The sequence below is a fragment of the Nannobrachium achirus genome (genome assembly GCF_963921795.1).
Source record: "Nannobrachium achirus genome assembly, chromosome: 23".
Lineage (NCBI taxonomy): Eukaryota > Metazoa > Chordata > Actinopteri > Myctophiformes > Myctophidae > Nannobrachium > Nannobrachium achirus.
Genome location: NC_137830.1, coordinates 5514433 through 5527976, shown reverse-complemented (window position 1 = coordinate 5527976; position 13544 = coordinate 5514433). Strand labels below are relative to the sequence as shown.

The 13544-nt window shown below is 41.3% G+C and overlaps 1 protein-coding gene across 1 annotated transcript; it reads left to right on the top strand.

Moving 5' to 3' along the window:
- Positions 1 to 911: 911 nt before the first annotated feature.
- LOC308308509 (zona pellucida-like domain-containing protein 1) lies at positions 912 to 4322 on the top strand (the record flags this gene model as incomplete). Its single annotated transcript, XM_080753922.1, has 2 exons — positions 912 to 1612; positions 3740 to 4322. 2 exons carry the CDS (start codon positions 912 to 914, stop codon positions 4320 to 4322), a joined length of 1284 nt encoding a protein of 427 aa, XP_080610048.1.
- Between the last annotated feature and the right edge of the window lie 9222 nt (positions 4323 to 13544).

Here is a 13544-nt window from a genome sequence, read left to right as displayed (position 1 = left end):
CGATACATGTGTATATCTGCTATTTTTTAATAGTTAAAGCATAAAATAATGGTTAAAGTGGTTCAAATCTAAAGTGACTCAGATTTGCGTTCCAAATGGGTGAAGACACTGAGGTTAGAAATGCGTCCAAGTAATTGACTGCATAATACCTTATTCTAAACTCTGTACAGTAATGTCATAACCATTTCCTAGTGCCAAACACAGATGAATTTCCAAATAGTTTAGATTTAATTTGTCGTCTCTTCTCTTCTCTAGTGTTGATGAACGCATGGGAAATGGAAAAAAACAAAAACAAAGCGAATGCAAGAACTATTATATAATATAATATATAATTATAATTATATAATGACTATATAATACATATGATATAATCCTTATATAATCAATGTTGGCTCAATATCCACTATACAGATGATCCTAATCATGATCCTAGTCATTTACAAATGTTCCCTATCCGGAGGATTTGAATGGGATCTTTAGGCAGATATGGTTTACTGTACTTCATAGATAGTATCTTTATTTTGCTCCAGTTTCTGAAAACAATATGCTTCGGATCTCAGGTTGTTGCACCGAGGGTGTGATTCCACGCTGGCACCCTTCTCCTTAAAATACATGCAATTATGTAACATATAGCTGGGTGCTTCGACCTTGTTTTGAGCCAATCGCAGTGAAAGAGACAGAACTATAAAAGACTCCTGAACCCATCAACCAGCATCAACCTGCCTTTGCCATCAGAGCCGACTAACACAAGCTATCCAGAGATTCCAGACACCGGAGCGGACCACTGCTTATAGATCGCCAAGATGAATTTGCACTTTTTTTTAATCGTCGCTACCGTCATAGGTAGCAGTCATAGTTTCCCTCCTGTTGATGATACGACTGTAACGGCTAGAAATTGTTTAAGGCGATTCATGGAAGGCATTAATCCTTCCATGAGATCATATCATTCCGGAGAACATGAATTCTGGAGGCCTCCAAAAAGCACTGACATCGAGGTGACATGCGGCTCCGCCTACATCATTCTGGAGTGCCAAGCCTGTGGCATCTACTACGCCGGCTACAACGCGTCACAGATGATCCTGAACAACAACACGGACCCAGGCTGCAGGGGAACCCTGGACACGTCCGTATTTCCACCCGTGGTGCGTTTCAGCTTCCCCTTGAACTTTACCCACGCCTGTGGCAGCATCTTCAGGACCATCAGCAACGGCGGAGTGATGGTGACACACCATCACAGCAGCAATGCAGGGGTAGGAAGAAGAAGAAGAAGCGCCGCCAGCACGGGCGTGTTCTCTTCTCCAACATCCAGACACTTGTCCAACATCAGCATGACCCTCTCCAGCAACATCAAAAGGACCGTCAACGTCAGCGGCGTCGTGCGAGCCTCTGATCCCACCACGGGGACAGTCACCTACAGACCAGAGCTGAAGTACTACTACTCCTGCGCCTACCCCTTAGATTACCTGATCAACAACCAGATCGACGTGTCGGCCTCATCCATCGCGCTGAGGGACAAGAACGGCAGCTTCGTCAGCACCCTGCATCTGGAGCTGTTCAGCGACAAGCAGTACGAGAGGCCCCTGTTGATGCCACAGGACGGCATCGAGCTGAGGTAAATTCTCCTTCTACAGCAGGGGTCTTCAGAGTTTTCAGGTCAAGAAGGACCCCTAAGTTGAGAGAGAGATAAAGCAGGGACCCCCCAGAACCTGTTCATAGATTCCATGTCGTTTTGTCTTTTGACAGCACAATCATCAGTATATTTTTGGATTTATGTCAATTTGTGTTTTCAGATATTTAACCACTTGAACCGTCAATACTTAAAGGGGAAGACCACCCATTTTCAATATTTAACTATGTCATTAATATACCTTAGAGGAGTTGTGTGGAAATATAAAAAAAAAAAGTTCCCCCTCTTCTGTGTTGCCTAGAACTGGAGGATTGATTTTGGGGTTTGAATTGTAAAGTACAACGGTGTGATGTCATCATTGTCATCGTTACAAAACTATGGCACCGCTTGACCTTTCACTTTGTACTTAGTCTGCTCTATTTCCCCTCACCACACCAAAGCTCTTTGCCAAAAATAGCCAATCTAATAGCCGATCTACAAGCTCACAACGCCTCGCGCTGCGAGGCGTTGTGAGCTTGTAGATCTGCTATCTTTTGGCTTAAAGGAGTAGTTCCCTCGCAAGATGACCTTTTTTCTATTGATTACTCATGCCGTGGAGACTTGAGTTCAATAATATTTTTTGTATTTGTTGCATTCCTAAGACAAAATAAAATATTATTGAATGTTTTCTTTGCTTGCTATTTGTTATGTCCATGAATTAAATACAGAGGGCTTCCAACGTAAAAACAAATATCATAAAAGGACTTATTTGGGGTGTTCCTTTTAGGCAGGGTGTTTAACTGTACTTGTACTGTAATACATTTCTATTGTATTGACTATACTTGTACTGTTCTCCATTTTTGCACTGCGTGAAAAACATTGAATATGGGAAGGTTTTTCTAGGGTAAATCCCCACATACTTATCCCGCATACCCATGATTATTGCGACCGAAGGTCGCATTATACCCTGAAAAACCTTGTAGCGTGACTGTCTGTCTGTCTGTCTGTCTGTCTGTCTGTCTGTCTGTCTGTCTGTCTGTCTGTCTCTCTGTCTGTCTGTCTGTCTGTCTGTCTGTCTGTCTGTCTGTCTCTCTGTACAGGAAGTGATGTCAGTGTGATGTCAGTGAGACACAGTGATGTGGTACAGAATGACTCATATATGGGCATAAAAAGGATGTCCCGTGACATCACTTCCTGTAATGACAGTCAGACAAGCTACGAGATTTCTCAGGGTATAAAAGTCCATATATGGTCATTCCCAGAAAAAGAAACAAACCTTTTATGCCCATACATGGAGATTTCTGATGTCATAAATGTTAGGGTACCCCATTATGCCCATTTATGGAGAGCCACAGGCATCAAACCAAGGCCCTAACTCACCAAGGCCCTGCTTGGCATTACTAATTAACATACGTTTTATGCCCATATATGGAGATTCCTATATTGTCAATATTAAGGACATTATTAAGGATATTATGTTATCAATATTAAGGACATATATGTGTAACGGAGGTGATCCGAACCTCCAGACCCGGCTTTGAACCCGGGTCTCCCGCGGGAAAGTCCAATATCTTAACCATCACTCCAAAGGGACATCCCTATATGGGATGAGAGCAGATAATAGACTTTTGAGGCTTCAGGCTGGGGCTGCGTCTCATCACACTGTGCGACGGTCTATGACCCACCACACTCACCCCCCCCTTTTTTGACATAACATAATTATCATGAAGGGGTCTCCATATATGAGTAACTGGTTCCATATACATCACTGGCCAGATGTCACCATGAGGTTGCAAGTCACCCTGAGGTGTCTTGCTAGTATCATCTCTGAGAGGATCATTTGCATTTATTCCCCTGGCCAGCCGGCCCCCCCCCCCCCCCCCCCCCCTTTCAGATTTTCACACCATCAGTCCTTGCAGTACTACTACCCCCTCCCCACAACAAAGAGAGGAGGGGGGTTGTGGGGACTGATGGTGTGAAAATCTAGAAGGGGGGGGGGGGGGGGGGTCTGGCTGGCTGGCCTATAAACATGGGTATGAGGGATAAGTATGAGAGGATTTACCCTAGAAAAAACGTCCCATATTCAATGTTTTTCACGCAGTGTTGTCTAATAAAATAATCCTCCAAAAAAAGGACCAGGATCTTCGTGGAGGTGAAGGCCACCGACCTGACGGGTCAGTACAACGTACTGCTGGACCGCTGCTACGCCTCCGTCTCGCCGCTCCCCAGCAACTCCAGCTTCTTCAACCTGCTCATGCCCTGCGGCGCCCACGACCAGCTGACCACCGTGATCCAGAACGGCGTCAGCCAGAGTGCCCGCTTCTCCTTCCCGGCCTTCCGCTTCATGGAGCAGCAGAACGAGATCATGTCCACCTACTACCTGCACTGCATCACCCGGCTGTGCGAGATCAGCACCTGCCCGATCTTCACGGAATGCATCAACAGACCAACAACAACAACAACATCAACAACAACAACAACCAACGGCAGGAGAAGGAGAAGCGCGCAGGAGGAGGAGGACGATGACCTCTCGCACCTGCACACCATCACCTCCCCGGAGATCGTCACCCAAGAGAACCTCATCACTGCAGGAAAGCCTAAAACAACACACAAGGACTCGTCCGCCGGGCTCAGTGCCGCTGTAGGCGTTTTGGCCTTCGTGTGCGTCGTTAACCTGTGCGTCGCAGCCGTCTTTTACAAGAAGCTCAGTAACTAAAAAGCAGGGGTGGAAAAAGTACTCACAAGTACAAGTACAAAATGTTTTAAAAAAATAGCCAAGGCTATAAAATAAGGCTAAAGTGCGTACCAAAAGTAAAAGTACAAAATGTTTTAAAAAAATCAAACCTCCGTTCGAAGTGGAGCGGTGAATTTGAGCAGCTGTACCCTATGTGAGTGAGTGAGTGAGTGAGTGTAAACTGTGCCTGTGAGTGAGTGGTGAGTGTGCCTGGCCTGCACAAAACAGCGCCCCTCCTTTAACTAGTGTTTTGTGTGTGGCCACTCAAGGTATTGCCAGACTACGGACACGGCCAGCCAGCCACCCAGAGACATACCCACAGACATACCTGTTCATTGGGAGCGCTTTCACCGCTCCAAAAATAGCCAAGGCTATAAAATAAGGCTAAAGTGCGTTATGTATATGTTTTATAATATTATAATTGATATCTGCAAAGTAACTAGTAACTAAAGTTTTCAAATAAATGTAGTGGAGTAAAAGTACAATATTTGGATCTGAGATCTAGTGGAATAGAAGTAAATAGTCCACTTGCCAGAATCTGAACCCTGGCATATTGAGTACACCAAGGTTTTATGTTAGAAATGTTGAGTATGGGTTCCCAGCATTTAGAAACTGCCGGATGCTAATTTGCATATGTTGAGCAATTTTCATAATTTGCATAATTCGATTTATTTAGCATAATCCCCCATAATAATGGATAATGTCAAAAACTGATTGGCTGATTTGAACAATATTGGAGTGGTTTTGCGGGTTATTGAGAATGCTGAATCCATTTCTGACATTTTCTAAATTCAAAATGGCCGTTTTAAAACGGAAATGGCCATATACAACATAAAAAAGTATCAAAATCACCCCAATTTAAGTTGGTATAAGGCCATTTCCGGTTTAAAACGGCCATTTTGAATTTAGAAAATGGATTCAGCATCCTCAATAACCCCCAAAACCACTCCAATATTGTTCAAATCGGCCAATCAGTTTTTGACATATTATCCATTATTATAGGGGATTATGCTAATTAAAGCAAATTATGCAAATTATGAAAATTGCTCAACATATGTAAGTTAGCATCCGGCAGTTTCTACATGCTGGGGACCCTTACTCAACATTTATAACATAAAACCTTGGTGTACTCAATATGTCCGGGTTCACAATGGGGCTCTATGGGCTGGCAAGTAGACTAAAAGGTAAATACTGAAGAAATACTGAAGTAAAGTAAAAATACCTGAAAATTGTACTTAGTTGTACTTGTACTTAGTTAGTTTACACCACTGCTAAAAGCAAAGCTTCTTGAGCTGAAGGTGGGATAATGGGCCATCAGGCTGCAGGGTAAATACTGTCTTTTGAGGGGACCGTACCTGTTACCCAGGTTCTATGTTCCCCATTTACTACCTAAACCTAACCTTAACCCTAACCCTAACCTCAGTAAAACTATGCCTAAACCTAACCCTAACCCTAACCTTAACCCTAACCTTAACCTCAGTAAAACTAACGCTGGTGAATGATAACCTGGTGCATTTTAACCTGTGGGGAACATAGAACCGGGGGAACATAGGGTGCTCCCCCTTTTGAGGTGTTCCATATTATCCACCAGCTTGGCGAAGCATGGCGTTGTGTGGCAGTGTAAAGTGTGGAATAATACTGTGTGGTCAAAAAGCCACATGGTGTGATGAAGCACTGAAACTCTGCCAGAATACCCACCAAAGAATGTAACTAATCTGCTTAGATTAGCTATGTTATCCCTAGTACAAATCATTGCGTTGCAGTTTGTTATTAATATTGGTACTACTATTATTATTATGATATATTATTATTACCCTTATTACTATTCTTATTAACAATATTATTACTTTTATTGCTATTGCCATTGTTATTATTATTTCTTCAGTTTTGTTATTACTCCAGTTATTGGGGTCCTATTATGGCGCATCTGGACGTTTAGTCCATAATGACCATGTTTTCCAAGAGGTTGATAACTTTTTTACTATTTATATGATTGGTGAATTGCTAGTGTTTTGTACTTTTGTATTTTTTATATGATAGGGGAATTACCCGTGTTTGACTTGTATGATAGTCTGGTGTGTTTGTCTTGTTATGTCTTGTTGATGTCCTGTCTTTCAAAAAAATCATAATAAAAATTAATATAAAAAAGGGTTCTCAAAATGCCTCTCAAACCTCAGCAGTCAAATCCTTCCGTCAAGAAGAAGAAGAAGAAGGGGCCTGCCTCCAGTGGGGCCCCAAATGCTGCTAGGGCCCCCCGTGTCACTGGGTGGCCCCTGACTGGGAGATGCGTCGCCCAGACCCGGCCATGACAGGGCCTCCACAACCTTTCCCCCCGCCCTCACCTTACCCTCCGCCATCGGCGTGGTGCATTCCGCTCGGTGAAGGGGGTCCCGCTACAGCCTACACGAAGCCAAGGTTGTCAACACAAGAAAAAACAACCACTGTGCCTTCTGCTGAGAGGCTGTATCTCTGTACTCACAGCACCGTTGTTATGCTTTTCTCTCTCTGTGAGCTTGCAGGCTTCTAGGGCAGGGGTTTTCAAAGTGGGTGACGGGGCACCCTGGGGTGCCGTGGCGGCAGTCCAGGGGTGCCGCGAGATAATTTGATAATATTTGGAATTTATTTGGACACTAGAAAAAATATCACTTTAAACTTGAAGTACAAAGTTATTTTCAGTCAGTTCTAACCAAAATGGCTATTATCTCAACATTTTCCTCGCAACATAATCACTAAAATATCATCACTGTCGGGCAGAAACCTTGTATCTCCAAGTTTCAAATGTGTACGTCTTTTGGTAAAGCAAAGCCCTGCTTCATCATACAAGACTGTCGCACAAAACTAGTGAAAACAGCCGATCTACAAGCACACAACGCCTCGCATTGCGAGGCGTTGTGTGCTTGTAGATCTGCTGTTTTCACTAGTTTAGTACATTTTATAGATAATAAATACAAAATGAACGGTTTTGGACATACAAGGTTTCCACCAGACAAAGACGATATAATATAAATATAAGGTGCTGAGAGTGAAAATTATAATGTAGGAGTGCCTCAGATTAAAAAAAAATATTTATGGGGTGCCCTGAGACAAAAAAGTTTGGGAACCCCTGTTCTAGGGACACTACTTTACCATGACGGACTGGGGTCAGGGGGCACTGAGAATATATTCTCACAAGATGGGCTGAACTGAACTGTGTGTCACATAATATACACATGTATAACCCTCTAATGTTTTATTATTTGTTCAGTATTTATGCATGCACTTGTGTAACACAGTTATAACCATGACAATGTGTTTCCATGTATTTTATGTACTTCCTGTATGCGCTCATGTGACACAATCTGCATGCTGTAGAATAGGCCTGCCCTTAGGGGAGGTCCTAGTTTCATCATACCACTGTACCCATTCTCCAAAATATTTCCATTTGTCTATAAATAATTAAAAAAAAACATTTCCCACATGAAAAATGGATCTGTCCATTTTGAATAGCTTGTACACACAAAATTACTGTCCAATTGACAGATTGCTAGTTTTGACATTGGTTCTCAGTTAATAAGGTATGTTTAGTTTAGAAATGACAGTGGTATGTCCATCCTACTCGATCTAGGCCTACCTTTGTTTTTGAAATAAAAGCATGAATATATTTATAAACCATTTTATACATACAGTAAATATACAATATACTGTATGTTGTAGCACCAGACAGACTAGCGTCGTGTCCAGGGGGTTTACTTGTACTTGTACACCAAGGCTAGCTGCCTCATGGCTACAGAAACAGGAGAGATAGGTGTACGGAATTTTACCGAAATAGGGCTATTTCTTCCTATCTTGGGAGTGTGAATATCCCTCCGTAAGGGAGGCTTGGTGGTCAGTGGTTTTGGCATGAAATCACTCGACGGTTATGTCCTACAATAAATGATTCACAAACAAATGGCGTGTCTTTTAGCTTTTATGCCTTGCACGGACGCATTCATACACAAACACCAGTGTTGTATAAAGTACTGGAAACCCATACTTAAGTAAAAGTACCGATATTCCACTTGAAAGTTAATCAAGTCAGAGATAATATTTAGGGTTGGGTATCGTCTGCGATACTTTTAATGGTATCGATTCACTGATGTCGATACTATCGAGTATCGGTTCACGTAAAAACTAACGATAGGCTACCTTGTTTCGATACTTTTGAATCCACCACTTGCCGGTCGCATCTGTAACAGTTGGTCTACTGAAAGTTTAATGACTGCTTTAGTAGGCTACACTCGTTACTGTGAAAATAGCTGAGAATAGCCTATAATGTTTATTATTATGATAATGATCCAACGTCTATAAAATAGCCCATAGAAAAAGGCAAATAATATCGAAAATCGAAAATGGTATCGAAAAAGGTATCGTATCGATTCCCAGGTATCGAAAAAGGTATCGTATCGATTAAAAGGTGAACGATACCCATCCCTAATAATATTATTACTTGAGTAAAAGTATGAAAGTAGCTCTCATTAAATGTACTTAAGTAACAAAAGTACATAGTGTTAAAATGTACTTAAGTATACAATTAAAAGTAAAAAGTACAAGTACAAGTACAAGTAAAAGTACAAAAATTAGACCCTCCAGAAAAACGTGGGCAAAAATCCTTGATTATTGATTACAGTTTAAAGAAAATGTATATACAATATATATATATATATATATATATATATATATATATATATATATATATATATATATATATATATATATAAATTGATAACTATTGAACCACTTTAATATACAGTACACAGGCTAAAATAGACGATCTACAAGCTCACAACATATCACTAAAGAGTGTGTAGCCCTTATATCTGTTATTTTCAAAGTAGTCAAAACATATTAATTTAAGGGTCCTAGAGTGAATTGAGAAATGCAAAACAGACTTTTGACTGCCTTTCATTATTTTCAAGGCAAAAAAGCAAACCTTTGTCAAATATCTGCTATTTAATTTTAACCTTAATAGGCTACTTCAAGGCAAAAATAATTACCCTATGAACTGTTCATTGCTAAGGATTTAGCTCACTGCTAAAGCAAAACTGCGGTTTATTTATGTGGTTTTTCTCTCTCTAAAGGGATTAAAATGTTATGCGTTCAAGTGCTGTTCCTCTCTGCTTCCATGGAATACCTACTGCTACTTTTTTCGGAGTTGCTCGTTTGCTTTGAACGGCAACGTTTCAAACGGAGTGCGATGGAGACGACCGAGGCGTCCAAAGTCCAAACAAGTAGTAGGATAAACTTTAATTTGTCGTTTCTTGACGTTTGATGGGATGGCGCAGCTGGTTAATTTAGGCTACAGTGTTGAGCAAGGGAGGACAGAGGAAGAGTATCTTATGCCTGCCTCTCTCTGTATGTCTGCACAGTGAGTGCAGATCCTCGCGATGCAGCGAGTGCATGCACACACACCGCACGCAATCGCACGGCACACACACACACACACACACACACACACACACACACACAGGAGCCACGTGTTTCACAGCGCATCATTGTTTTGCCTCTGTTCTGTGTCCTCTGAACATGATTGAACGGTGAAGCGATGACTTTACTGTTGAAGCAGTCGAACGCAGGCAAACTGTACACTTTGTCGTCTTTCTGTGACGGCGTGTCCATTTTGCAAGCAGTGAGCGACCCGACCCCGCCTCCCTTCCTTTTTTTTGGAGCCCCACGTGCGCAACTGTGCATGTATAGGCTGAGGCAGCGCTGCTGCTGTGTCTCCGTACTAATCAAACAGTATGTATGAGACAGACTGCTATGATATTAAGATTTTCGATTTGTAGCGAGTAACGAGGTGTCCAATTTTAATGTAGTGGAGTAAAAGTACGATTTTTTCCTTTTAAATGTAACGGAGTAAAAGTAAAAGTTCAGGGTTGAAAAAATATAAATAAAAGTACAAATTCTCAAAATTTGTACTTAAAGGAGTAGTTCACCACTTTTCAACCTGTCTTCATATAATAGGTCCTCACTAATGTTCATGATAAAATATCACAATTTTTTTCTACTCAGTCCAAGTCTCCTAGGAGAGCTGTGGGAAGTTCAGAATCCATAGTCTTGTGACATCATCATTTTCCAAAAAAAAAATTTAATCAATATTTTTGAAAAAAATATTTAGATTTTTATTATCGCGAGAACAATGGCTTCCACTTTAAAATTGCAACTTTTCAGGAATAGAAAGCCTGCAGTTTCTATAAGCTGGATTGACAATCGATGATGTCACAAGACTATGGGTTTCTGACCTGCCCACAGCCCTCCTCTGAGAAAAAAAAAAAAAAAAAGAGAAAAAAGCTATTTTTGAGTGAGGACCAATTATATGAACATAGGTTGAAAAGTGGTGGAGTGCCCCTTTAAGTACAGTAACAAAGTACTTGTACTTCGTTACTTTACAACACTGACAAACACACACACACACACACACACACACACACACACGAATAAACCCTGAATTAAACTGGAGTAAGAAATGAGAAGAATAAATTGCCAATCTGCGCATACAATAAGTTTAAACAATAAGTAGCATGAATGCTATTCTTTGTTCATGTTGACTGTAGGTCAGTTGTCAGGTTGGTGTCAGGCATATTCGCCTATAACATATTCGCCTACACGCATTTGGTCCTTTCGCCTGGCATTTTCGCCTTGGAGGAGAGTCTTTTAAATTTCACCTACCTGTCTGAGCCATTTCGCCTACCCTCAATTCTGCTGTCAGACTGTCCATGTTTTCATATTATCTCTTTGTCATTTAAATATTATAGTGACTGTGACAGTGGTGTTACATGTCAAACCTACACACGGCTATCCTATGCACTCCATAGTAATCACATAAATACAGAGCTATTGGAATCAGGTGCGCCCAAATAATTAATTAATCCATGTCCCGATACTATAAATTCTTTGGTGCAGTATTGAACAGTATTGTAAAATGAACAGTATTGTAGGCCTATATTGTTTTAACATTAGGCTATACAAAATATATAGCCTATGTAGGCTATTAGCCTATAGGTCTATATAAGATATGCTACACCTAAATAGCCTATAGAATCAACCTTGCCTGTCAACAGGCATAAAAAACTATTTTGCCATTTTTTAGGAATAAAATGTGATGTAAATAATAAATGTCAAATAAACTGTTAGATTCACTTGACACCACTGTCACAGTCACTATAATATTTAAATGACAAAGAGATAATTTGCAAACATGGACAGTCTGACAGCAGAATTGAGGGTAGGCGAAATGGCTCAGACAGGTAGGTGAAAAGACTCTCCTCCACGGCGAAAATGCCAGGCGAAAGGACCAAATGCGTGTAGGCGAATATGTTATAGGCGAAAGTGCTGGTGACCGTCAGGTTATTTAACTGTAAGGAAATGGAAATATAAGCACACACTTAGCAACCAATTATAAACATGGAATCTAGTGAAACTTGCAGTGGGAACGCAGGAGCAACATTGTATTAGGCCTATGCATTATATTTGCAACTTTGTTTACTATGTACCATTACCCGTCCACCTTCCATCAAACCGCTTTCACACTGAAGACGTAAACGCATGCGCATAAGATCCAAACAACGTGCATGCCGACTTCTTTTGGACGCTAGGTGGTAGCAAATCCCCATGCATTATCTCAACCCTGGGAGAAGGTTCTACAATAGGCTCCTGAGTCCTGGCTTACTTGATCCCTCACATGTCTTTTGTTGTACACATTGTTGGCCCGAGCGCACAGGAGCCACCGCCACGAAGACACGGAACCGCCTCGCACTGAGCGGAGCCCCCCCATTAATAACAACCCATTCACAACACTCCTTCTCATGATGAGAGAGAGAGAGAGAGAGAGAGAGAGAGAGAGAGAGAGAGAGAGAGAGAGAGAGGGAGAGGGAGAGGGAGAGGGATGAGAGGGAGAGAGGGAGAGGGAGAGGGAGAGAGAATAGAGACAGCTGAGGGTGAGAACAGAGATACCCCCAGACCCCCCTGATACAGACGTCTCTCTCTCTCTCTCTCTCTCTCTCTCTCTCTCTCTCTCTCTCTCTCGCTCACATTTTCATCAGTGATGCTGTTGTTATTGGATTATTATTTGCGAGACAACCCACTAAGCACGTCGTCTAAAAGTGGTCTAATAGTGGTCTAATTCAGGCTTTTGCAAATCCCGCCCCATTCTGCCCTGTTACTATGGTGGGACATTTGACCCTGGGCAGATTGTTTTTATAGTGGCAGTGAATGGGGGGAGAGGGTATTTTCATTGCCTCATTATTGCAATTTAAAGTACCAAAGGAAAAACATCTAGGTGATATTAATAAAAAGGGAAGACAAAGGTACAGTAGTTACATTGCAAAACAGGGGGTTTCCCCGAAAATATATGTTTTAATTTGTTTAATCCAAGTGGGACAGAATCACCTTTGCAGATTCTTTTATAGTGGAAGTGGATGCGATTTTTTTAATTTTCATAGCCTCATTACAGCTATATTAAGTACCAAAAAAAACACATCTACGTGATATTAATAAAAAGGGAAGAAAAAGGTACAGTAATTACATAGCAAAACAGTAGTTTTCCCCCGAAAATATATGTTTTAATTAGTTTAATCCTCTGGATCAGAGAGAATAGAAATAGAAAGAGAAAGCGCAGTGCATCTTGGGTAGGAAGATGAGAGCCAGATTATAGTTCTCCTCACATAATAGGCTGGCTTTTCATAATTCTGCCCATTTAAAATATATGTACCCAATCGTAACTCTTAGTTACATTGATAAGGTCCATGTGAACTAGTTTGTTGAAGCTTATTCATTATATTGAGCGAAATCGCGCCGTACTGCCGCGGCCGTACTGGACGAATGCCGTGCTCCGCAGAGCGGACAGTTGTTGAAAGCCTAAAGCAACATTCTCCACTGCACAAACTCCACCCCCGATAGCAAAAAGCGAATGGTTTTTTCTGGTTGGCCAGTCAGGGAGTCTCAGGGACCAATCAGAAGGCTGACAAACGGAGAATTGTGGTATAGATTTGAAAGTTTTTTAGTTGTCTAAACTTAGACTAGACGACTAATAGACTTCTAATAGTCGTCTAAATGTAGACGGTCTATATTTAGACGACTATTAGAAGTCTATTAGTCGTCTAGTCTAAGTTTAGACAACTAAAAAACTTTCATATCTATACCACAATTAGACCACTTTTAGACGGCGTGCTCAGTGGGAAACTGATACAT